The sequence below is a fragment of the Jaculus jaculus genome, chromosome 13 (genome assembly GCF_020740685.1).
Source record: "Jaculus jaculus isolate mJacJac1 chromosome 13, mJacJac1.mat.Y.cur, whole genome shotgun sequence".
In the NCBI taxonomy this organism is placed as follows: Eukaryota; Metazoa; Chordata; class Mammalia; order Rodentia; family Dipodidae; genus Jaculus; species Jaculus jaculus.
In genome coordinates this window covers 88,242,463-88,268,716 of record NC_059114.1, presented here as the reverse complement: position 1 = coordinate 88,268,716, position 26,254 = coordinate 88,242,463, and the positions used below count along the sequence as shown (strand labels likewise).

At 51.8% G+C, this 26,254-nt stretch overlaps 1 protein-coding gene across 1 annotated transcript in view; it reads right to left on the bottom strand.

The window, feature by feature from the left end:
• The window catches only part of Ankh (ANKH inorganic pyrophosphate transport regulator), a 157,716-nt gene that overhangs the window by 3,116 nt on the left and 128,346 nt on the right, over positions 1–26,254 (bottom strand). The window contains exons 8-11 of the mRNA XM_004652537.2: positions 24,640–24,735; positions 4,012–4,141; positions 2,041–2,164; positions 972–1,071 (exon numbers count right to left, since the gene is read on the bottom strand). Coding sequence (XP_004652594.2) covers positions 972–1,071; positions 2,041–2,164; positions 4,012–4,141; positions 24,640–24,735 — 450 coding nt within the window. The remainder of the gene's footprint in view (positions 1–971; positions 1,072–2,040; positions 2,165–4,011; positions 4,142–24,639; positions 24,736–26,254) is intronic.

Here is a 26,254-nt window from a genome sequence, read left to right as displayed (position 1 = left end):
GCCGCAATCGAACTCCAGACACGTCTGCCGCCTTGTGCATCGCCTGTGTGTCTGGATTGCGTGCGTTCTGGGGAGTTGAACTTGGGCAAATGCCTTAACCACTAAGCCATCACTCTAGCCTCGTTTCTGCCTTAGCTGTTTTCAGTCCCATTTGCCAGGCAAAACTCTGAGCTGCCCTGGGCCCAAATCTCCCAAGTCAGCTGGACGCTGGACTGTCATGGCTGGGGGGAGCACAGCTGCATGTCTGCCGCCACGAGAGCGCCCCCAGGAAGCTCAGCTTAATATGCTGCTTCCCCGCCACTCACGCTCTGCTCTCCCGGCCACCGCTCAGCCTTTCCCAGGCCCTCCTCTTTCTTCCAGTCCCCAACTCGTCCTTTCTCAGCAGACGGCTCGGTTTCCCACGTGAGTGACCCAAAGAAAAACACTCCCGACTGTCCCCCAACTCACGCTGGAGACTCTCGTCACCACGCACATCATTTTGTGTGCAGCTGGCCGGCCACCTCCACTGTTCTTACCCCTGCCGGGGTCTTTCCCTGCAGCAAACACTATGCCAAACCCCACCCCATCTTAACTGGTTTTCTGAAAGCCACACCCCCAGCTCTCCTTTAAAGCAAAACAACTCAAAGAGCCATCTATACTCCCCACCCCAAGCCACGAATGTCGTCATCCAACCCTGGTCTCTCGCCACTGGCTCTGCCAGCTCCTTTTGCAACCCCTCGCCCAGTCTGGGAGTGTTGGCACCCAGGGCTCTATTCTTGCTCCCCCCCTTTCTTCTCTACTGTGTGCTCCCGGGTTCATCTCATTTGGGCTCCTGTGACCTGGGAACTCAGAGGTCTTGGAGAGAAAAGAAGTAGCCCCCATGGAGTTGATGAACTCTGCTGGAAGGTTGAGAGTATGTACCAGGCTTCGTGGAGAGGGTGGGGAGAGGGCGGGGAACCCGTTACCCCACAGCCTGGGCCGAGGTCTCTCACCTGCTTCCGATAGACGTAGCACGCCGCGATGGCAACCATGGTGGATTCTCCCACGAACCCTGCCAGGAGAGAGCCCACGCCCAAGGTGGCTCCGTGGACCCTGGGGTGAGAACAGAAAGGTGCTTTCTTAACTTTTGTTCTTCATGAGGCTCAAAAAGGCTGATGCCAAACAAAATGCAACCGGCATTGCTCAAACCCAAGAAAACTGTAGGCCAGAGAGGGGCCAAGCAACGGTGGTCTCCATCCCCTGGGCTCAGGACAAGCTACACCGAGCAGTCATCCCCCGGGGTGGGACCTGTGACTCGGGGCTGAGCTGTCACCCTCCTGGGATGTATGCACAGCTGCCAGCCCTTGACCCTCTCACTAGAGAGAGCAGTGCCACAGGCAGGCTGGGCCCTCTTCCTGCCCATTTGTGCCTTCTGTGGTGGTGTGAATGTAAATACATAAGTGTCCCCCTATAGCTTTAGGTGTTTGTTTGTTTTTGGTTTTTAGGGGCAGGTTTTCACTCTAGCCCAGGCAGACCTGGAATTCACTCTGTAGTCTCAGGGTGGCCTTGAACCCATAGCGATCCTCCTACCTCTGCCTCTCGAGTGCTGGGATTAAAGGCGTGCACCACCACGCCCGGCTGCCTCAGGTATTTTTAATCAAGCTTCCTACTTGGTCCCCAGCTGGTGGACCCTTTTCTGCTGGAGGTGTGTCACCAGGGGACGACCCTGAAGTTGATTAGTCTGGCCTACAGTGAGTGCAGAGCCGGCCTTCCTAGCTGTAGAGGACGTGAGCCTAAGTGAGCCAGCTGCCTCAACCATGACCAAGTTTCCCCTCAAAGCCTATGAGCCTGGAATCAATCCTTTCCTCCACAAACTGCTTTGGATCGGGGTCTTGCCCCAGCAAGGACACACTAGCCACTATTCCTTGCCCACCAAGCAGGCACCGGTGCGGGCAGCACGGGCCCCGCAGATCCTGGGCAGAGCAAACATCCTCTGGAGTTCCCAGGAAAGCGCCCACTGGCTCACGCAGACAGGGAACCCGATGGCAAAGCTCTCCCAGGCCCACGCGCCCCGCCACGCACCCCAGGTAGGGCAGGACCACCAGGCTGGTGATGAGGACGATGATGCGCAGCACCGAGCTGGGTGCCAGGACGAAGGTCTTCTTCAGCGTCATCAGCCACCCGGTCAGGTGGGCGCGCACGGTGACTGTGGGGAGAGGAGGGCCGTCAGTTATGCTCAGTCACCCCGCCCTGCCCCCGCCGGCCAGGGCTGGACACTGTCCTCCCGAGCGAGGCTCACGCCTGCGCGCCCACATGTAGGCGTGAGCCTCGCTCCACCAAGCTCCCTCTACTGCTGGGCCTGCCCAGCCCCGCTGCCCTTCCCCAAGTCTACTGCTGACCATCCTCTCCTAGTAGACAAAACCTCGAGTGACCTCATTCCTCCATTCTTCTTTTTTAAAAAAAAAAAATTTATTTATTTATGAGAGAGTGGGAGAGAATGGATGCACCAGGGCCTTCAGAAACTCCAGACCCATGAGCCACCATATGCATTTGGCTTACGTAGGTGCTGGGGAATCGAACCTGGGTTCTTGGGCTTAACAGGCAAGTTCCTTAACTACTAAGCCATCTCTATAGTCCATATATATATATATATATATATATATATATATATATATATATATGTGTGTGTGTGTGTGTGTATATGTATGTATACATATAATTTATATGTTTTATTGTGTAATTTTATATAATTTATTTATATAATTTACATGTATAATATATTATATATATGATATATATAAAGTTTTGACCTTTTTTTTTAGTTCTTTGGGGTAGCGTCTCACTGTAGCCCAAGCTGACCTGGAACTGTAGTCGCAGGGTGGCCTCAAACTCTTGGTGATCCTCCTCCCGCCCCGAGTGCTGGGATTAAAGGCGTGCACCACGCGGCTGGCTAATTTTGTCCTCGTTCGTGAACAGCACCCCTCATAATACTGAAGCAGCTTGTATTTCCCTGGCTATGGCATCCTCCTTCCTGATCATGTGCCACCTGGCCTCACCTTTGACCCTGGATTTTTTTTCTCTTTGTATGCTCCTGGTTTTAGCAGGATCATTTTACCATTCAATTTACCATAAGACTGGTGTGGCGGCACACGCCTTTAATCCCAGCACTCGGGAGGCAGGGGTAGAAGGACTGCCGTGAGTTCGATGCTCCTCTGAGACTACATAGTGAATTCCAGGTCAGCCTGAGCAAGACCCTACCTTGAACCCCCTCCCCCCCAAAAAGACTAAAGACTGGCACTTTGGTATCGCACTCTAAGAACTGTAACTCATGCGTGCATTTCGGTAACTATCAGGACAATGGTGACAGACAAGACAAGACAGCCAGTGGACTGTTTGCTGCATAGTCTACATGCTGCCCTTTTGGGTCTATTTTCTCTCAACTATATATACAATGCTAAAAGAAAAATTATGGAGACTGGATGTGATGACACACACCTTTAATCCCAGCACTCAGGAGGCACAGGTAGGAGGATTGCCATGAGTTCGAGGCGAGCATAGGCTACATAGTGAGCTCCAGCTCAGCCTGGGTAGTGTGAGATACTACCTCAGGAGAAACAACAAAAACACCCTCAAGAGATAAATAAATAAATTATGGGTTTTGATTCATTTCTAGAACTTTCCCCTTATTGGCTAATATCTTTTGCATTTCTGGCTCAGGGTGAAAGTTTATATATATATGTGTATATGTATATTTGACAGAAAGGGGGGAGGGAGGTAGGAGAGTGAGAGAGAGAGAGAGAGAGAGAGAGAGAGAGAGAGAGAGAGAGAGAGAGAGAGAGAGGGCCTCTAGCCACTGCAAACGAACTCCAGACGTGTGCGCCCCCTTGTGCATCTGGCTAACATGGGTCCTGGAGAGTCAAACCTGGGTCCTTTGGCTTTGCAGGCAAGTGCCTTAACCGCTAAGCCATCCCTCCAGGTATTTTTGTTGGTGGCGCGATTTCAGGGGTCGGTTGGGGGGGATCAACAGGAGTCCTTTGGCTCTCTGTTCCTTACCAGGCACGGGGAAGAAGGAGAAGATGCGCAGGGGAACGACGCAGAGCTCTGCGAAGGCAAAGTCCACGCCAATGATGTCGATCAGGATCTTCTCAGACACGTTGGGGGTCCAGAACATCACGAAGCAGAGCTGGGGATGACATGGAACAATAACATGTGATGAATGGGCATAAACGGGCGAAGCCACAGCGCCAGGCATGGCATGGCCCCGGGGAGCTTCCTGGAAGATGGCAACCCGCTCATCAGGTTGACAACCAGGCCCATGGCTGACCTTTCCTGCCTCGCCCTCAGCTGCCAGGGCGTTGGACAGGCCCCACAGCAGCAGTGGGCGGCAGGTTTGGTTTAGCATGCCCACCGTGGGCTGTATCCGAATGGGCAACTGAGGCAGGGACAGAGACAGGGCGCTGTCCCCCCGGGCTCAGTCAGTTCTGGGTAGACGCATTTGTCAATACAATATTACAGCCTAAACAACAACAAAAGAAAGTGACCTGAAAGCACTGGTAGACACGCTTATCAATACACTATTACAGCCTTAACAACAACAACAAGAAAAAAATAAAAAAGAAAAAAGAAAGTGACCTGAAAGCACTGGGATATCTTTTATTAAAATCTTTTTTTTTGTTTATTTTTATTTATTTATTTGAGAGCGACAGACAGAGAGAGAAAGAGGCAGAGAGAGAGAGAGAGAGAGAGAATGGGGTGCCAGGGCTTCCAGCCACTGCAAACAAACTCCAGACGCATGCGCCCCCTTGTGCATCTGGCTAACGTGGGTCCTGGAGAATCGAGCCTTGAACTGGGGTCTTTACGCTTCACAGACAAGCGCTTAACCGCTAAGCCATCTCTCCAGCCCCATTAGGATATCTTAAGCCACAATGAATCAACACGCTAACAAACACCAATAATATGGAGAGTGAACTGCAGCCTCCCAGCTTTTTGAAGTCTAGTGAGGAGGATAAGGGAAAACCACACAAAATTTGGAATGGGGCTAGAGGGATGGCTTAGTGGTTAAGGTGCATGGCTGTGAAGCCTGAGGACCTCTGTTGGATTCTCCAGGACCCATGTCAGCCAGATGTACAGGGCGGCGCGTGCATCTGGAGTTCGTTTGCAGTGGCTAGAGGCCATGGCTCTCACACTCTCCCTGTGTCAAATAAATAAATAAAAATAAAATATTTTTAAAAACACTAATGAAATTCAAAAGAAAGAAAGAGTTGGAATGGGCTGCCAGACTTGAGAAAATGGAATTCTGAAAGGAAGGGAAGACAGAGCTTGCTCCCCACCTCCCCGGCCTCCAGGTCAGGGGCCTGGCCAGGGGCAGGCGGTGCAGGCGCAGTTCCTGCGGCACGGCTGTGACGGTCGCCTCCCCTTGGAACCCAGAAGAGCTCAGTCTCTGGACGAAGGAAAAGCGGAGTCGTTCTGACAGGGACAAGGCGGCAAGGTCTCCCTTCTCAGCTGCCCCAGACAGGAAGCCAGCAGAGCCCCTCAGGTGGGAGACCGGCAGTCACTTCTTATCACCCAACCAAGAGGACCTATTGCTCCTGAACATTTGAGGCTCCTGCAGAAGCTGCCCATGGAGGTGACTCATCAGCCTGGTGTTCAGGGCTTCCAAGCAGCTGCCAGCGAGTGCCCTGCTTATTATAAACCAGGGGTCCCAGACTTTGATGACAAACTCCAACAGATTAAAAGACAGGAAAGTGAAAACAACCGGGAGAACACAAAATACAGAGTCCAGAGAAGAGAGAGAGAGCTTTCTGCCCCACTGACCTCTCAGAGAGATGGAGAAGACCATGAGACAAACACAGACTGGAAGTGCTCCAGAACAGGCATTCACAGAACACCAAGGACTGAAGATATGGAAAGCAGCTAACCACGCCAGGGAAGTCCGCTACGACAGCTGGTGAACAAAGGTATGACTGCGGTGTGACTGTCGGGAGCCATCCTCATTGAATCACCTTTAAATTTTGTGTTCATTTAAAAGATCTGAATTGAAAAAATGGCCGGGAGTGGTGGCGCACGCCTTTAATCCCAGCACTCGGGAGGCAGAGGTAGGAGGATCGCCGAGAGTTCGAGGATACCCTGAGACTCCATAGTGAATTCCAGGTCAGCCTGGGCTAGAGTGACACCCTACCTTAGAAAAAAAAAAAGTAGTGACATTAACATCACATTTGGATAATGTCCCAAACATGCCAGTTCCAAATATTTTCCTTCTTTTCCGAAAACAGAAGTGAGCCTTGTCTAAAAGAAAACTGAAAACATTACAGAATGAATTAAGTCACGTGAAAACAGAATTATTAAAATTTCGGGATATAACATCTCTTATGCTTTGGGCAAATTAAGTTTTATGGAATGAAGCTGGTCTTATTTACGATGCCACTTTGAAACATGAAGAGAATGCCTTGCAGATGCGTTGCTTCACTTTGCAGGCGTCACAGGCTTTCTCCCAGGCTCGCCAGCCTCCGGCGGGTCTATCCCAGCGGAGTCCTTGCCTGCTGCCGGGAGTCACAACCCATCTTACCATGAAGGGACAAATACTCCCTCAGATCTAGCTGCTTGGAACTCAGAGGCTTTATTACCTGAGTTCCCTGGACAAGCAGCCTGTCATTTCCCCCCAATTCAAAGCTGCCGGCCTAAAAACAGTGAGATAGATATCATGTGTGGCCACACCCCGAGGACGGCAGCAATTTTAGACTACAACTCCCCAGACAGCAGTTGTGGCATGGTGCTGGGTGACCATGCATCCCCACCCACATCCCATCCCACATACAGATGGAGCCTCTCTGCCCAGCATTGCTTTATGTTAGGCCTGAAATGTTCCCCACAGCAGTAAAGCTGTGGACAATCACCCGGATGAGGAAACTGCCCTCCTCAACCCCCCCAACCCCTGTGCCCGGCATAGATCTGACATGGTGGGCTTTAGGACCCAGGGACGTGAGGCCGTACTCTGCTCAAAACTTGGGCTTCCAGGAGAGATCAGCACGCTCGGTTTGCAGCCAGCCATGATCTTAATGTGAGATAACGACTCAGCCGCACGCTCAATCTCCCTGGGCTGGGCAGGATCACTGTAAAGTGGCTTTTAAGATATAACCAAGCAAGGAAAAGAGGGTTGCAAGCGCGCTTCCGCAGCAAATGAACCAAGTCATCCCTCCCTCAGGCTGCTCCTCTCCTCTCCGCAGGGCTAATGCTCACCTTGAGGCTTCTGCTGTCTCTCCTTTGAGGGAGGCCACTAATGAGGGGGTATGGCCGGGGGCGCGTCCATGTCTCTGGAAACACGTCCATCAATGTCCACCGACTTGGACAGGTGCTTACTGTCGTGGGCCCCTGAACGCAAGTGCACCTCAGCATTGCATTCCTAAAGTCAAATGGCCTTTTTTTTGGTTTGTTTTTGAGGTAGGGTCTGGCTCTATCCCAGGCTGACCTGAAATTCATTATGTAGTCTCAGGATGACCTTGAACTCATGGTGATCATCCTACCTCTGCCTCCTGAGTGCTGGGATTAAAGGCGTGCGCCACCACGCCCGGCCCAAATATGACTGTTTTTTTTTTGGGGGGGGGGGTCTGGTGTCCACCTGTCCTAGGCAGACCCTGAATGCCCCTCACTAAGGTTCATGTCACAGAAGTACTTCTGAGTTTTCAACCACACACACCTAGCTGTTGGTGTTCTAGGAAAGCTGTCAGGCCAGCCTGGGGTCACTAGAGGGAAGGACCCCGGCATTCAGGAAGCTCTCCTCCCCCTGCCAGTCCTGGAGCCCTGGTGCTTCCTGAAGGAAAAGGAAAATGCAGCCTCATTTCCCAACCAATTCTTAAGGGAATATTTCCTGCACTGTCCAGAAACAAAAATGTGAAACTTGCAAGTAGGAAGGACGTCTGCTAAAAAGCGAGGACGCTTACCGCAGGCCAGCTCTGGGGAACAACGCACTGTGTCGCAGCAGGATGGCAGGATCCAGCGTTCCGCGAAACAAAGACGGTGCTCACCCAACAAAAGCACTTCAGGAAAAGTGTCATTTTGCCGAGTTCATGCAGCACGGCCTCCACGCCAAACATTTGCTCCCAGTTGACCGTGACACGCTGCGTTCTTTAAATATTTGCAGAAGCCAGTGGCATTGACTTTTCCAAACCAGAATGTGAACCTAACGAGCTGCAGACAGTGAACAGGACTCGCTCCCTGGAGCCACCGCGGGGCTGGGTTTTCTGTGGCGGAGCTTGGTCTCAATGCTGTCTTGTTAGGTAGGAGAGCAGCCTTCAAAATGGACCCCCCACGCCCCCCACCCGTGCCCAGTTCTTGGGTTTTCTATTATTTTCTCCAATCAAAGGATTCAGGGCTCCTGAGAAATGACTCATTCTAGGACAAGAGCTGGGAATATGCAAGGTGACCAGTCTGGAATATCTACAGTACCAGAAAGTAGGGAAGACAGAGCTTACAAAGCAAAACGGGGCGGGGGGAGGCTGGAGAGATGGCTTAGTGGTTAAAGCGCTTGTGTGCAAAGCCTAATGACCTGGGTTCAATTCTCCAGTACCCTCATAAAGCCAGGGGCGCACGCATCTGGAGTTTGGTTGCAGTGGCTGGAGGCCCTGGTACGCCCATTTTCTCTCTCTCTCCTTGCAAATATCTTTTTTTTTTTTTTTAAAGCAAAACAGCACATATCAAGAGGACCCCTGGAGCCAATCAATAAGAGCAATAATGGGTACAGTGCAGTGAAACATTATTGAATTCTAACCCAGATATAGAACTATTATCCAGGAACCCACATGGATATAAATAACAAGGGAACAAGGACTGACCTGTGGAGGACTCTACATAGCTGCGTAGCAATCTCTTTCTGAGTGGGTGGGACACACCTCCCACTCTGCATGTACCTGTAGGCTGCCTACAGTAACCTCCCCAGGAACCTGCACGCGGCTCCAAAGCAGCTCACCAGAACTTCAGCCAGGCGACGCAAGTCAAGGTCAACAGTGCTCAGGTCATGTTGGGAGCATTTGGGATAGGAGGTTAGGAAGCCAGCTGTTCCCATCTGAACTCAGATGGCACGCAAGGCCCTGGCTAGGAACAGTTGGGGCAGTGGGACAGGCTATGGCTGGGTGTCCTCAGAGACCTACGCTCCACAGAGAATGTGGCCCAATGCTCTGGTTTTGCCTTTTTCCCCATCATAAACAGAAGGCTTTCTCCATGACCCTGCATAGACAGGATTAAGCAGCAGGGGCTCTGAATAATAATGGGGGGGGGTGGGCATCACTGTAATTTGGAGCTTTTCCAAGGAAGAAAGACTCAACAGATCTTGAGTTAGTTCAAGTCCCCCACGGGGCAAACCAGTGCCTAACGATACAGAGGAGCAGAGGTGCTATGAGAAACAGAGTCCGCAGCCGGCCCAAGGTGAACTAATTTCCACTGGCTGTTTCCCCGTAGTTTGCCTGCAGGAAGGGCAGCTCATGGCGCACTCCTCGGCCAGTTGTCTGCATTGGTTCACACTGAGACCAATAAACACAGCGCGGACTGCAGACGTCAGCCAACAGCTCCCTTTGCTGACAGTCTAGCCACACGCCACGCTTCCTGGGGTGCGGCCACACGGCCCTTGGTTCATTAAGGTTTGCTGCTAGTATTGCAAAAAGGGCTTTCCGGTGGGGGGCAAGACAATGTCACCAGAGGAGTCATCTGGAAGGGGAATTGGGATGGATTCCATTTTCCTCTTTGCACTTATCCAGGGGTTCCACAGAGAATGCCTCGTCTTTTCTCAGCCTGCGGAATGTGGCTCAGTGGGTAGCGTGCTTGCCTAACATGCAAAAAAAAGCCCTGAATTCTACCCCTCTTATTTCATGAACTGGATGTGGGGGTGCACACCCGTAGTCACAGTGCTCGGAAAATGGAGGCAGAGAAGTTTAAGCCACATAATAAGTGTGAGGCCAGTCTGGGACACATGGGGAATGAAAAGGACTCTCTCTCTCTCTCTCTTTTGCAATCTTCAGATCAGAAACACAGTTTTAAGTGTAGTAGACCCATCTATGTCTTTTCAGATGCAGTGTGTCTTAGTGCTTGGGACAGGGACATGAGAGGTCTTGTCTGGAGGGGAGGAGGCAGTATCAGATCAGAAGGAGACCAATCGACAGCTCAGTTTCGGTAACCAGCGTTTTGGGAACCTACCCTAGTGATGGCACATTTGATACCTCTGGGTGTGATGGACCAGCACGAGGCAGGACGCCATCGGATAAAATCAGGCCTGTCTTGTGCGACTTTTGAGACAGGGGTGTACACGCAGTGACATCTGCTGGAGGCGATGCTGCCCTCTGGAGTCCCTCCTGGCTGCTTCCGAGACAGACAGTCCTCCCTCCCAACCCTTCCTAATTCGGACATATTCTATGACGAGTCACCACATCTCAATGTGATGACCAGCACCGCAGCAGAACGATACTTTGGCTCCTGTGTGTGCGGCCCAGGTCTGGAGGAAAAAGACATGCCGTTTTGCAAGGGTGGAAATGCCCAATGCCGACATTGCAAAAGCAGCCAAACAAGCCTGACTTGTAGGCCCTGAAGGGGTGACGGGGGGGGGGGGGTGCGGGGAAGCAGGGCTAATGTCCTTGGGAACGGCTGTACCCGGACTGCTGGCACGTCTTCTGAAACAAGACTAGGGGACAGAGCAGAGAGGATGATGGGAGAACACTTCCGAAGGACAGAGTCACCGGCGAGGACGGGTGACTGTGACACCACTTCAGCGGCAAGAGCCAAGGACTTCCTGGGTCAGAGCAGCATGGAAAAGATGTCAGTAGGCTGGCCCGGGGAGATGGCTGAGGGGTTAAGGAACTTGCCTGTGAAACCTAACGACCAAGGTTCGATTCCCCGGTACCCATGTGAAACCGGATGCACAAAGTGGCCCATGCATCTGGAATTCATTTGTAATGGCTAGAGGCCCTGGCGTGCCTATTCATATTCTCTCTCCCTCTCTCTCTGCTTTCTTTTGTGAGAGAAAGAGGGAGAGAGATAGGGAGAGAATGGGCATGCCAGGACCTTCAGTCAGCTGCGAATGGACTCCAGACCCATGCCTCCTCCCCTCGTGGCGCGTGTGAGACGTTGCACGCTGTGCCACTGTACATGTGGCTATGTGGGACCTGCAGAGTCGAACCTGAGTTCTTAGGCATTGCAGGCAAGTGCTTCTGCTGCCAAGCCGTCTCTCCAGCCCATAAATAAAAATTTTAAAAAGTTGTTAGTAGACGGGGTTGGAGAGATGGCTTAGTGGTTAAGGAATTTGCCTGCAAAGCCAAAGGACCTTGGTTCGATTCTCCAGGACCCACGTAAGCTAGATGTACAAGGGGGCACCTGCGTCTGGAGTTGGTTTGCAGTGGCTGGAGACCCAGGCGCACCATTCTCTCTCTCAAACAAATAAATAAAAATAATAAAAAAGAAGATGTTAGTACACGGAATGAACTGGCCAACTATGTTATTACTGAGGCACAGATGGCTTCCTATGCCAGAGAGCTGGAAAAAAGCCTTGGATAAAACATTTATGGCCGGGCGTGGTGGCGCATGCCTTTAATCCCAGCACTGGGGAGGCACAGGTAGGAGGACTGCCATGAGTTCAAGGCCACCCTGAGACTACATAGTGAATTCCAGGTCAGCCTGGGCTAGAGTGAAACTCTACCTTGGGAAAAACAAATAAACAAAAAACATTTATGTAGCACATACTATTTTCCACCTGGCTTTCTGGTAATCATAGTTGATATTCCCCATCTATTTTTATTTTTTCTCTTTTGGTTTTCCAAGGTAGGGTCTTGCCATAGCCCAGGCTGACCTGGAATTCATTATGTAGTCTCAGGTTGTCCTCAAACTCATGGTGATTCCCCTAACTTTGGCCTCCTAAGTGCTGGAATCAAAGGCATGAGCCACCATACTCAGCTACCCATCTATTTTGAAAAATTTATAAGCAAGTCAATGTACCGTTGTCCATCAAGGCATACTCATGGTTTAAAAAGAAGAAACATTTTCAGAGGTAGTTCTGTAATCCCTCCTTTTGTAAATAATAGCAAAATGAAATCACCTTATGTTGTGAGTTTAACAAAATTGTCAAGAACACACGCTTTATGAGAACACTGAATATCTGTTTCAGATCTAAGATGACCCCCAAATTCTTAGTAAGCTTTAAGTGCAGATTGGAAGAAATGTGACACTTCAACCAGCAGGGGGCGCCATGCACCAAGCACACAGAGGATGCAGGCTCACCTGCCTGTGGGCTCCCCACACTCACCTCCTGGATTTAATGCTACTGGAAAGTGCCACCCTGACTTAGTAAATTCCACGTCAGCCTGAGCTAGAGTGAGACCCTGCCTTGGAAAAAAAAAACAAACAAACCTGAAAACAACAACAACAAACAAACAAAAACAACCCAGAGCTTTTCACATAATTTCACCTGGGAAGGTGCCAGCTCCTCTGTGATGGGGACACACTTCTAGGTCACCTGCTAACAATGGATGGGCCTTGTGGACTCAGAGCTTGGCTCTCTCCCATGTCCAGGATGCGCCAAGGCCCTGGAGGCTCCTGCCCACTGGAACCCTATCACTGGGATGAGGATGCTATGAAGTCTGGTCATTTACCTTTGGTCCTTTCTCCATCCCCCACGCACAAGGGGGTCATTTTCTTGTGCTGGATAATGGGAACAATGAGGCAGCAGTCTCCACCTCATGGTGCACAGGGCGCGGGGCGGGGCAGCAGAAACAGCCTTACACAGGCCGCCTCTATTCCAGACAAAGGGTCAGCATGGTACCAAGGCTGGGGCAGGCCCCAGCATCGCCCAGGACGGAAGGGTGACAGCCATGCTGGAGGGTAGTTGAGCAACAGGAAGGACAGCCTGGGCCATTCTTAGGATCCTAACTGCAAACTTGGACCTCGGGGCCCTGGGACAAGCCAGTGAGGGTCAGGGGCTGTGCTCTTCGGCTGCTCCAATGTTGCCAGTGTCCAGTACCTCGAGGCCTCAGAACGAGATGCGGCCTCCTTGCAATGATGGGAAGTTATGAAGAACCAAGAGCCACGAGTCACTGTGTGACCGCACTCTGATGACGTTACCCACAGACGGAACAAGAGCTGGCGGCCCACGAGCCCGTGGAGTATGACCAGAATGTACGAGCCAAAGGAAGGGTAGGACTCCTTACAACGTGCTCCTCCAGACACAAAATGGCCTGGATACCCATGGCCTCACAGCGCCTGACACTACCTACACAAGACCATCATAATAGGAGGAAAAGATCATGACATCAAAATAAAAGAGAGACTGGTTGAGAGGGGGAGGGGATATGACGGAGAGTGGATTTTCAAAGGGAAAATTGGGGGAGGGGGGAATTACCATGGGATATTGTTTACAGTTATGAAAGTTGTCAATTAAAAAGAAAGGCTCCAAACCAGGGAACCTGAGGGTTTGAGATGTCCTGCAGGCCCTGACTGCGGCCTCTGGCTTCTAGGCAGGGTGACTTTGTCCTGGTACCTCGGCCTGTGTCTGCCAACAGGGACTCAGAGCCCAGAGAAGCAGGTGGCCGCCTGGCTCTCTTCTGGGGACCAGGACACTGTGAATACCAGCACTGTCACGACCTCGCTGCCTTTCAAAGGCGGAGGCAGATGGGGAGCAAGAGACAGGGTTCCTCCATCTTTGGGCGCTTGGTGCTTCCCGAGGACGGGTCTGGTGGGAGCACACCAGCAGTATGAGAGGGGCTGTGACTGAGTTGAAGTGACTGTGTGGCAGAGAGACCAGACGCAGGGATTTCTGGCTGTTTCCCTCTCTGGCGTCTCCGCCTCTTGGACGCATTTCTCGGCGGCCTGAAGCTCTAACGAAGCTCTAATGAAATACCAAATACTGAATCCTCCGATTCAGGTCTGGGTGACACTGGTGAGCCTCCCGGGCTCTGGGCAGCCAGCTCGGGGCAAGTCCAGGCTGGAATTCCCCAGAATGACCAGAGGAGACGCCTGGGTCTCTGGTTCCAGTGGTTCCCGCTGCATCCCTCCCGGGAGGCTAATGCCAGGAAGGGTGACTGCACAGGCAAGAGCCACATAGGCTACCCGACAGTCCGGGGACAGGAGTCGACAGCCACGACAGGGTGAATTCAAAAGGCCAAGGAAACTTAAATTAAAGAAATCAATTCAAACTGTGTGAATAAAGGTAAATATGGAAGCCGGGCGTGGTGGCGCACGCCTTTAATCCCAGCACTCGGGAGGCAGAGGTAGGAGGATCGCCGTGAGTTCGAGGCCAGCCTGAGACTACAGAGTGCATTCCAGGTCAGTCTGGGCTAATGGTGAGACCCTACCTCAAAAAAACAAAATAAATAAATTAATTAATCAAAAAATAGAGCCTTCCTCAATACAAGCAGAAAAGCAGCCAGCGAGGAGGAACCAAGGTGAAGGCGGCATGAACCAAGGTGAAGGTGGCATGGTTCCCCAGAACAGGAAGGGGTAGAGAAACCACACTGGCAAAATGAGCAGCTGCGCTGTAGCCTGCCCACCGACAGGCTTACTGTCACCTGGTGCCTGGTAGGTCCACAGGCTGTCTTGACTAGGAACCAAGGCCTTCAAAGGCTCCCATCCTCCGGGTTGAGTCAACAGGCAGTATTAATGCGCCCGGTGGACCAGCAATGGAGGACATGGCACTGGGAGCAGAGATGAGGGCAGTGCCCGGCACTGGGAGAGGCTGGCCAGGAAGCACCAGCTGAGAAGACTGGCAGAAGCAGTGGCTGGAGGCAAAGCACAGGGGAGCCCGGGAGGTGGCCTGTGCAGGGGTGAAAGGCCCCACGGGAATGACCAGAGACGAAGGACACACAGAAGATGTTGGGGGATGGGCACCCCACCTGAGACTTTCCAGCCTCCAGAGCTGTGAGGAGTGAATGATTGCTCACTGCACATTTCCCTGGCCGCGGCACCCTATTAACAGAAACACAAAACAGACAGGACCCTGCACCTCTTTAAACCAGGAAGGGCCGGGCGGGGGAGCGTGTGCCTTTAATCCCAGCACTGGGGAGGCAGAGGTTAAGAGGATGGCTGTGAGACCCTACCTTCAACAACAAAAACACAGAGCTGGAGGGATGGGTTAGCCATTAAGACATTTGCCTGCAAGGCCAAAGGACCCAGGTTCGATTCCCCAGGACCCATGTTAGCCAGATGCACAAGGAGGTGCATGCGTCTGGAGTTCCTTTGGTGCATCCATTCTCTCACTCTCTCTCCCTCTTTCTCTATCAAATAAATAAATAAAAACCAAAACATAAACAGAGCTGGAGAGATGGCTTAGTGGTAAAGGCGATTGCTTGCAAAGCCAAAGGACCCAGGTTCAATTCCCCAGGACCCACGTTAGCCAGATGCACATGGGGGTGCATGTGTCTGGAGTTTGTTTGCAGCGGCTGGAGGCCCTGGCACATACATTCTGTCTCTCTCCCTCTTTCTGTCAAATAAACACATAAAAATAAAATATTTTTTAAAAATAAGCATAAACAAGCAAGCAACCCACCCCCCAAAATCCATGAAGGGCTCACAGACCCATTGTGAGGAAGCCAAAGGCACAACGGATGGCTGGGGCGCTGCACTGGTCTGTGATGGCTTCATCATTGCCATCACCACACTTAAAGGACTTGCTCCTCGAAGAAAGCAGACTTTCCGTGATGCTGGGAACCACAGCTTGACTGTTTCCCTAAAGAGGATTCCTAAAGGGGCCAGTCCATGGCTGTCCAAAGAGTACGCCACCTGGGTCTCACTGGGCTCTCAGCCTTAGCTCCGTAAGTTGCTTGGGGCTGATGTGAAAACAAACAGAGCCTTAAGCACTTTAGTGAAATTTGTGAGTCAAAAAAGGACCTCACTTGGCCAGTTCAGACCTGATTTGGTATCCCATGTTCTCAAAGGAGATATACGGCAGGAAAAAATAGTGGGGGCCAGGGGTACCATGGACTGACGGGCAAACGAACTCCTCCACTGCTGACAGTATCATGGTCCCCACAGAGGGGGCCTCTCTGACACCCCGAATAAAATGTCATGTCCCTCATACTTGGTTTCCTTTCTCAGCAGCTTCCCTTTATCTTCAGGGATGCATTGTAAGACGAGGATGCCCGAAATTATGGATGGTAACAAGCCTGTATATGCACCGATACTTCTCCTGCTTATATACAAGTTTATATACAGTCAGCACAGCAAATGACCAAACACCGTAACTTATAATAAGACCAGACAGTTGGACTAAAAAGCTATGATAAAACTTATGGGTTGACAGTCTCTCTTGTCATCTTATTGTACTGTCTCACCCTTCTCTTTCCTTAAAACATATTTTATTTATTTATTTATTTGACAGAAAGAGGAGAGAGAGAGAGAGAGAGAGAATGGACATGCTGGGACCTCTAGCCAGTGCAAATAAACTCCAGACACGTGCGCCCCCTTGTGCATCTGGCTAACGTGGGTCCTGGGGAATTGAACCTGGGTCCTTTGGCTTTGCCTTAACTGCTAAGCCGTCCCTCCAGCCCCTGTCTGGCACTTCTTGTGATGATGGGGGAAGACACAAGGCTGATGGTGAGATGGAGTGAGGCGAACGACACGGGAGCCGTGTGCCAGAGTCACGCTATTCATCAACATGACCTGAACACACTCACTGCGTTATCACTGCATCCGACCCAAAAAGAGAGATATCCACTGGGTGGCCACGTCAGATGAGCAACATATGGGAGGAATGCAGTAAGGGAGGAATGGTTCATTCTGGCCCTGCTTCAGTCCATCGTGGCTGGGAGGGTTCGAGAGTGGAGCGCCACCTGTCACGGCGCGGCCCACACAGGGCAGTTCTTTCTTTCCCCTCTGGTTAATCCGCCCTGGAAACACAGACAGCCGCAGAGGTCAGCTTCACTAATTACCCAGGTGTTGCTCAACCCACTTGAGATTAACGCAACCGGAGTGATTAAGCGGACAAAAGGCAGATTCCTGTCCTGGGCAGGAGCGAGCAGGACGGTACAAGATCTCATTGTACTGCTTGCAATGACGCACACCATTTAAGCTTCGGAGTTGCTTACTTCTGGCATTTTCCACCTCATGTTTTTGGGCCGTGGTTGGCCACAGGTGGTTGAGGCCACAGAGGGAAAGCTTGTGGGTGGAGGAGGGACGACGGCACTCTGTCTTCTTGGAAGTACCTGTTAGGACCTGTGCGGACAGGAAGAAGGACCACACGAAGACACAGGCCCTCCTTCGTACCCAGGACTAGTAACTGTGCTTCTCTGGTAACGGGTGTGATTAAATGACGGGTCTGTAGCTGACATCTCCTGGGTGGTTCCTAAGTGCCTTCACCTTCTTGGTGAGGGTCAATTTTTTTGGAGCAGATCAGTTACAAGGCCTCTCTGGGAAGTGACAGAGATAGGCCTCTGACAGCTGCCTCGCATGTCAGTGAATAGCAAGCAGGTTTCCCTGTCACTTGCTGCATGTTTTTGTTTGTTTGGTTGTTTTTGGTCACCAGCAATGCGTGGTTCTAGGAGGCTTGCACTGGACTCAGAGGAGATGGACAGACACCCCGGAATGATTCCACGGCACCCCTCAGAGCTGCTGCTGGGCCTGAACAAGCAAGTCTGAGCCAGAGGCAGGGTCCCTTTAAAAGAAGGGACCAGCCCCACGTGACCTCACCTTCCAGGCTGGATCCGGAGTGTGGCTGGAGCAGGTCATGCCCAGGCCCTGGCACAGAAAACCAGAGCAGCCCTCTGCTCACCAGAGGATTCTGAGCATTTTCTCGGGGTTCAGAGCCAAACGATCTCACTTCAGGCCAGGCCGCCAGCGGCCACAGCATTCCAAGCAGGTGCTTGAGGTCCTTCCTGGACGCGTTTTATCCCAAGTCTATTTGGCAGTTTTGAGATACTTTTCTAAAGCACACCTTTATTTGGGCTTTGCGGGATCCTCACAGTAAGTCCACTTTCAGGCTGCTGGGGCGGTCACGTGGGAGCCCAAAGCAGATGCTGAACTGGACGCTGGGCGACCACATCCTGCAGCCGCCCCGGCGTCTCCTGGGAGTAGGTGGCTGTGTCTGGGAAGAGCCTTGGTGGCTCTAATGACCTCTTCCCACAGACAGTAACGCCCACTCCGCCCACCCCGCGTCCCAGGCTCGATTTGTTTTCTGTATGTAAGCCGAGGTGACAAAAACTATTTTTCAACTGGCTGCAGAGAGTCCTAAGGCATGCACCCCGGAAGTGCTAAGTACTCCCCGCTCTCCCAGCCCTTCCGTGTTCCCTGAGAAAATTCTGGTCTCCAGCAGCAAGCTGCAGTCGGGCATAGTTGGAGCAAGCACTGTGTGGTGGGACTTGAGTGGACAGCTTCTGTCCTCTTGCCAGGAGAGCTCCCCAGTACTAGAGCAGCTGGGAGTGGGACCCATCTTATTTAAATAAATAAATTTATTTACCCATTTATTTAGTAATATAAATTTGTAAAAAGAACAAAAAAAGGGGCTGGAGGGGTGGCTTAGTGGTTAAGGCATTTGCCTGCAAAGCCAAAGGACCTAGGTTCAATGCTCCAGGACCCACAAAAGCCAGATGCACAAGGAAAGAGAGAGAGAGAAAGGAAGAAAGGAAGGAAGGAAGAAAAGAGGAAAAGAACAAAAGTGAAGCAGCCTCACTCTAATATGGGTGCTGCTCCCCCGATGCCTTCCCAAACCATCAGCAAAGACACAGCCCGGCACATGAAGGCAGGCCCAGGGCTGCTCCGCCTGCTGACTACTTTCCCGCACACTGTTGCGCGCATGGGCACTCTGGGAAGAAAATCTGCCAGCACAAGCCATGCCCTTTGCAAACTAAAGGGAGGGAAAATTTAAAGTCAAGTCATTTGAAGCCAGGCGTGGTGGTGTGCATCTTTAATCCCAGCACTCAGGAGGCAGAGGTAGGAGGATCACCGTGAGTTCAAGGCCACCCTGAGACTACACAGTGAATTCTAGGTCAGCCTGAGCTAGACTGAGACTCTACCTCGAAAAACCAAATAAAATAAATACATAAATAAAAGTAAAAATAAAATCAGTCAGTTGAACAGCAAATGTTGGAGGGGATCGGCCATGTGGCCTCAGGTGACCACAGGCTTCTCTGTCTCGGGAACCGGCGAAGACGTTTGAGGGCTGACAGAACAAAGCTCCCCACGGGGGTGGCTTGGGACAGTAGGCGAGGCTAGTCCCCAGTCTTGAGGTGTGACCGGGGATGGCTGGACCCCAGGCCTCTCCTGGCTTCTGCGGTTCCCCGTCAGGCACTCACGCTCACACTGTCTGCTCCCTGTGGCCGGGTCCCAACAACCCCCCCACATAAGGATGCTGTTCACACTGGATCCGGAGCCCGCTCGGCCGGCCTACACGGACACCGTATTACCCACTTCCAAATAAGGCTGCATTCAGGTACTGGAAGGACGTGGTTTAGCACATCAATGTATGAACAGACAAAATTCAATCCATTAACAACAATCTGATTAGAAAGTTCCAGGTGGGTTCTTGGGTTCCTCTCATATCTCATTGACTACGAAAGATAATTTAAGCTGGGCATGGTGGTGCACGCCTTTAATCCCAGCACTTGGGAGGCAGAGGTAGGAGGATCGCCGTGAGTTCAATACCACCCTGAGACCACATAATGAATTCCAGGTCAGCCTGAGCTAGAGTGAGACCCTACCTCTAAAAACCAAAAGAGGGAAAAAAAAAGAAAGAAAAGAAAGGATCCTTAAAAACAGCCATGGGCTGCAAAAACGGCAGCGAGATGCACAAGGGGACGCACGCATCTGGAGCTCGTCTGCAGTGGCTGGAGGCCCTGGCGCACCCGGTCTCTCTCTGTGACTCTCCCCTGACCCCCGCCTATTTCTCTCTCAAATAAAGAAGAATAAAAACAAAACAAAACAAAACAAACAAAAGCCCCCTAACAGCCACTAACCTCAGATACCCTTGGGACCTATTGTGCGAGGCCATGCTGTTTGTTGGCATCGTGGCTTCCTTCTCTCTCCCTTTGGGGTTCAAGTGACACGGCGCCCCCACCTCCCCTGCTACCAACACCACCCCAGCAGCGTGGGTTTGCGGGAGCTGAGGGTCAGCATCTCAGGGGGCTTGGTGGGTGGAGGGCGGGAGCCCGGCAGCCCCGTGACCCGGATGAGCTGTAGAAAGCCTGCGTGAGTCAGCCGACAACAGCTTGGACAACCTACGGATTCCTTACACGCGTGTCTCCCTGAAATTCTTCTCAAGTTCCCAGCAGCTTGTAGGAAGGACTGGCAGAGCCCCAAGGGCCTGTGAGCTCGGGGACTCCGAGGCTCCGCATTTGCCTGCTCTGTGAACCCCTACCTTGGCCATTGGGCTCCATCCTTCTGTGACAATCTCCTCCCTCTTTTCATGGTCACTCTCCCCTCCTCACGGTGACCTTCACACCCACCCTCTGACATTCAGAGTGGCTTCCCTGAGCCTTGGCCCCCTCCTCGGACTCCGAGTGTGCTGTCCCAAGGCAGCTGGGGTGGCTGAGTAGGCTGTCCACTGCACACAAGTGCCCCGCTGGCTCTGCTTGCCAAGATCCATCTGGACGAATGCCCACTTCCATTGTGTTACCAAGGGGCTCGAAGAGGCCTTGGCAGTAGCCACGCCTGTGCCCTGCAAGGCTCCTTCTCCGCTTCGGAGCAGAGGCCGGTTCTTGGCCGCAGGGGGCTGGGGTAGAGGAACACCAGATGCTCTTAAAGGGCCGTTTGTGAGGTCAGAATGGAAACCGGTCAGCTAAAAGCACTTGAAACATGGTTGTCAGGAACTCCACAAAACGTTAAAAGGAGAAATAACACGGAAACAGGTTTTGGCTAAGTCAGCGGACTTGAACCCTGCTGACAGTACTGGTGTGACGATGTGACCCTCTGGGAGTGGCTTCTATCTGACCCCCAGACGTAGAGACCAGGAGGCAACGGGATGGGCTGCACATGCATGTAAGCGGTGGGGCTTGCCACTTCAACCTAGAAGGTTCCCTTTCTAAGAGGGAAGCTTCCCTTCACTTCTCACTGCTGTCCCTCCTTAGCCCATGCTCCCAACTTTGCTGACCAAGACAAACACAACCTCCCAGGACATACTCACCGTCACCAGACTTACAGTCGGGAACAAAAGTGACGGCCACCAAGGCTGCAGGAGGGTCCCGGCAAGTGGCCATTTGCTGGGTCTCTGCACCAGGGGCCACTTTATCCTTGAGGCGTCTTGGAATCTGGACCATTGCTGTGTATGTACATCAGCTTTTTTCTATGTAGCAAACCCCAAACACTGGGTGCTTTTATGTTGAAGACGCCACCCCCATCTCTTAAGGGACAGTGCCAAGGGTCCAGGTCAGGGGGTCTGGGAACCAACATTTGCTTCTGTTCTTTGGGGACCGCACAGCTCAAGGGGCAGAGTACCAAGTACCAGCGGGCTGTGCTCTAGCAAGTTCTATTACTGCCTACTATGATAGGTCACTTGTCCCGTCTGAGTCATTTCTGAAAAATTACAGGTTTTGACTAGCTCATCTCCAAGTGCTTTTCCAAGAAGGGAGTCTTCATTTCCAAGGTAAAATTTTACTCAGATACTTCTAGTTACCATTTTTAAAAAAATTTTTTTTGTTTATTCTTATTTATTTGAGAGCGACAGACAGAAAGAGAAAGAGGCAGATAGAGAGAGACAGAGAGAGAGAATGGGCGTGCCAGGGCTTCCAGCCTCTGCAAACGAACTCCAGATGTGTGCACTCCCTTGTGCATCTGGCTAACGTGGGACCTGGGGAACCGAGCCTCGAACCGGGGTCCTTAGGCTTCACAGGCAAGCGCTTAACCGCTAAGCCATCTCTCCAGCCCATAGTTACCATTTTTTTTTTAATAAAAATCTGGGATTAGAAAAATTAAAAAAATAAAACCTCTACCTGGGAAACACAAGCATTTTTCCAGACTCCCGATCATCATTGTAAAATAAACTTGCCGAGGTACAAATTACTGGCCTTGCACCATAAGCGAGAGGGGCCGTCCTCACACCCAGTGCAGCCAAGGTCTCCACCACACTCGCTCCAGCCGTGGGGACCTGTCTCCCCAGGGAGAGAGGACTGGAGGGGACCCTGTGGTGGCGGGCCAGAGCTGCTGGCCTGCCGAGCGGAGGAGGCCCCTAGTCGAAGCACCTGGCTTCAGACTCCACGCGACCTTCAACTCCCAGCCATTTAACAGTCTCCAAAAGCTGAGGTCTATTCCTGGAATAGAAACTTCTCTACTTTCCTCCAAAATATCCTTTTAAGCAAAGTTGTTCAGTGTTTTGCTAACATTTTAGGGAACTATGGAAAAACTGGCACACTTAGAAAGAAAGAATGCCAACAGAGGAGCAGGGTCGCCTGGGGTCACCGGTGAACTCCAGTCAGAAGTTCCTCCTCAGCGAGGAACCTCGAATTAAGCGCCCGAGGCTCCATCCATCTACAGGGACACAGGGCAGAAGGGATGGTGTCGGCGCCGAAGACACAAGGTGGTGTGTGCGTGATAGGTGTGTGCGTGATAGGTGTGTGCGTGATAGGCGTGTGCAGGCCAGGGTGCACGCGTGGAGGTCCAAGGCCAGCCTTGGGCTGTTGGCCTCCATTTTTCACTGTGCTTTGCTACCACAAACAACAGACTAGCTGTCGCCACCAGCGTTATGAGTGTCCTGAGTGACCCTCCCGTATCCACAGGCACGCCGGGGCGACAGAGGGCGCTCGCCTTGAGTCTGGCTTTACGTGTTGGGAGGATCTGAACGGCAGCTGTCAGGCTTGTGTATAAACGCTTGTAACCACTGAGCAACCTCCCCAGCCCAAGCCCCGTATTTTTACCCCTTCCACTCCTGTGAACTCGCGACGATCCTCCTGCCTCTGCCTCCCCAGTGCGGGGCTTAAACCTGCGCACCACCACGCCCGGCTGCTTATGGGTTTTGCTGCTTTTAGTAAATGTCATTACCATTACTTGTAAGTTACACGCCATATCCTTTGGCTTTGGAAGCATGTGCACACCTTCTTCCTGTTCTCTTCTGTTTTGTTCTGATTTTCCGAGGTCGGGTCTCGCTCTAGCCCAGGCTGACCTGGAATTCACTATGTCGTCTCAGACTGGCCTTGAACTCACGGCGATCCTTCCCTCTGCCTCCCGAGTGCCGGGTGGGGTCAAAGGTGAGCACTACCACACCTGATACCTGTTCTCTTTTTTTGTGATTACACGTGTGTGGTGTGTACATGTATGTGTGCGGGCACATGCGTGTGGAGGCCAGAGGCTGATAGTGGGTCTCTTCACAATGACTTTCCACTTTTATTTTTTTGAAACAGGGTCTCCCAGGAGTGAAATGTATGGTCTGGCTGACTAGCTAGCCAGCGACTCCCAGGATCCCCCTGTCTCTGCCTCTCCAGTCTTGGGATCATAGGTGGATACTTCCATACCTGGCTTTTTTTTTTTACAAATATGCTGGAGATCTGAACTCAGGACCTCACGCATGAGTGGCAAGCACATTACAACTGAGCCATCTCCCCAGCTGCCTGCATGTTTTCTGAACCTTATCTTACACATCTGATTTACAGGTGAGAGCTTATTTACTTCCTTTACAGAAGATGCACATTGCTTTCTTAGGGTGGGCACCCAGTCACCAACAGATGCTGTCCTGTCCATGGCTCAAGTCATTTGCGGCTGTATCCTTGACACGTAGACAGGGTTTGGGACCTGGGAGAGGCCCATGAATATGGGTAAATATGTAGGTCACGTCAGCATAATGTAATTAGAAAAGGAACTTCCACTAGGGAAGCTGAAATAATGCCAGTTAAGTTGGGAAAGAGATGTTTTACTAAGAGTGACTTTGGATATTAAAAAATATGGCCTGGAGCCGGGCGTGGTGGCACACGTCTTTGTTCCCAGCACTCGGGAGGCAGAGGTAGGAGGATCACCGCGAGTTCGAGGCCACCCTGAGACTCCATAATGAATTAGAGTGAAACCCTACCTCAATATATATATATATATATATATATTCCAGGTCAGCCTGGACTACAGTGAGACCCTACCTTGAAAAACAAAACAAAAAAATATGGCCTGAAAATTATTCAGCAAGATAAGAATAGTGGTTGAGTGTCTAACCCAGAGCACTTTGGCTAGCGTATGTGGTATCTTAGCTGCAATTTCCAGAAACACACACACAGACTTTCTCTAGCCCAGGCTGGCCTGGGATTTACTATGTAGTCTCAGGGTAGCCTTGCAATCTCGGCAATCCTCCAGCCTCTGCCTCCCGAGTGCTGGGATTAAAAGCATGTGCCACCATGCCTGGCTAAAAGAAGACCTTTATGTCAGTCATAGTGGCATACATAATTCTAGCACTTAGGAGATACAGCTCAGGAGTTCAAGGCCACCCTCAGTTGCTAAGTGAGTTCAAGGTGAGTCTAAGCTAAGAAAGACATTATCTCAACAACAACAGCAAAAATAAGACAAGAATATTACTCAAATTAAAGGCAAGGCCTGCTTTTCTTCCTGCTGTTAACAGCCTCCTCGAACAATGACCATCCCCACTTAGGAAAGATGTTTTGAAGAGGTTATTAACTAACCTAGCCTACCATCACATTATAGAATACAGGCAATTTCCCTCTCTGGGAACACACGCATACACACACAGGAAAGGGAGGAAGAGAGGGATGGAGGGGCGGGGAGGGCGCGGGGACTGAAGGAAGCACATGTGTCCCTTACCGTCAGCGACAGGGCCATGCAAACGAACGTGAACTTCTTGATGTGCGCCGGGGTTACGGTACTGCTTGCGCTCGCCAGCTTATTGCTGGGGTTATTCTGGGGAAAGAACAGCGGTGAGAATGGACGCTGGCTTGTCCTCGTCTGACCCCTTGGGCCTCAAAAAGCATCTTGTTTTATTTGATGTGTATGGATTACACGTGACAGCTCGGCACACTGGGTCTCTCAGACAGCTGTCAGGTTCCTGCCCAGGAACATCAGCCAGAGTGAACTCTGGGCTCATTCAATCCTCTGCCCTTGGCACTGGGCTGCCCACTTCACCCGGCAGGGCCTTGGCTCTGATGCCTGCTCCCTGACTCATGTGTCCCCTCCTGGCTCCTACGGACACTGTGCCCGGCCACCATGGTTGTCTCCCTAAATGGCCTTGCTCAGTGACCTCCAGGGATCCTCTCCTGCTACCAAGTGGACACGATTTCCCCTACACTTAAGGCCCTGCACATCTTTTTCCCTCCATTATTCCTCTGCCTGCGCTGCAAACGAGGCCCTTCATCTTGTCATGGTGGGTGTCCAGGCTTTCTTCTCCACAGCCGTAGTCTTCCCAAGGCCTCTCCGCTCTCTGACTTACAGGCTGCCTCCAGGTCTCACTCCTGTTCTGTCTGCTGACCCTGGGGCTCTCGAGGGAGCATCATACCCGGCCCAGGTTCAGGCCCTCAGGCACCTGAGGTCAAGCATTATCTGGCCACCCCTGTGGCCCAGAAGCACCCAGGCCCATCTGTCTTAGGCAGAGCAGGCCTCAAAGAACACTCGGTAACTGAATTTTAACCAGATCTTGCAGGTGGCCTGATGTTCTCCTGCAGGCCACTAATCCAAGGTTTGCCGAGGCCAGCCCAGCCCAGGCCAGCCCACTGGCAGGCAAACTTGTCGCCTCAGAACCGGGAACCCCAGAGAAGAACCTTTGCCTTGTTTGTTATGGACCCAATTAGTCCCAGAGCTGAGGAACAGAACCCCACCACAAGGGCTAGGGAAATGGCTTAGCGGTTAAGGCGTTTGCCTGCGAAGCCTAAGGACCACAGTTCGATTCCCCAGGACCCATGCAAGCCAGATGCACAAGGGGGCGCATGCGCCTGGAGTTTGTTTGCAGTGGCTGGAGGCCCTGGTGCACCCATTCTCTCTTTCTATCTGCCCCTTTTCTCAAATAAATGAACAATACATTTAAAAAAAAAAACCACCACAGAGGCATCACACACGACTCCGCCGGTCCCTTTACAAAGCTCAGCCCTTGGCCCCCCTGAACGAAAGGAGCACAAAGCTCGGGAGCATCTGAGGAGCAGTGCCTGCTGGGTCATCAGGAGGGAGCCACCCAAACACGCTCCACTCATGCTGGGGGCACCAATGTTCGTGAAAGAACACACATCTTTGCACGTGTGCTTGGAATGAGCTCACAGGCAGCCTGATGTGCACGCTCATGGAAACCGTTCAGTTTAGACTTAGCCAGTGCCATGGCAGGGAGGGGAAAAAGTGTAAAATCCCTCCTGGAACAGCAAGAGGCGGAGGGCTTCAACAGCCAAGGCAGAAAATTCTGGGAGCCCCCACAGAGGAGTCCCCCACGGTGGTGACT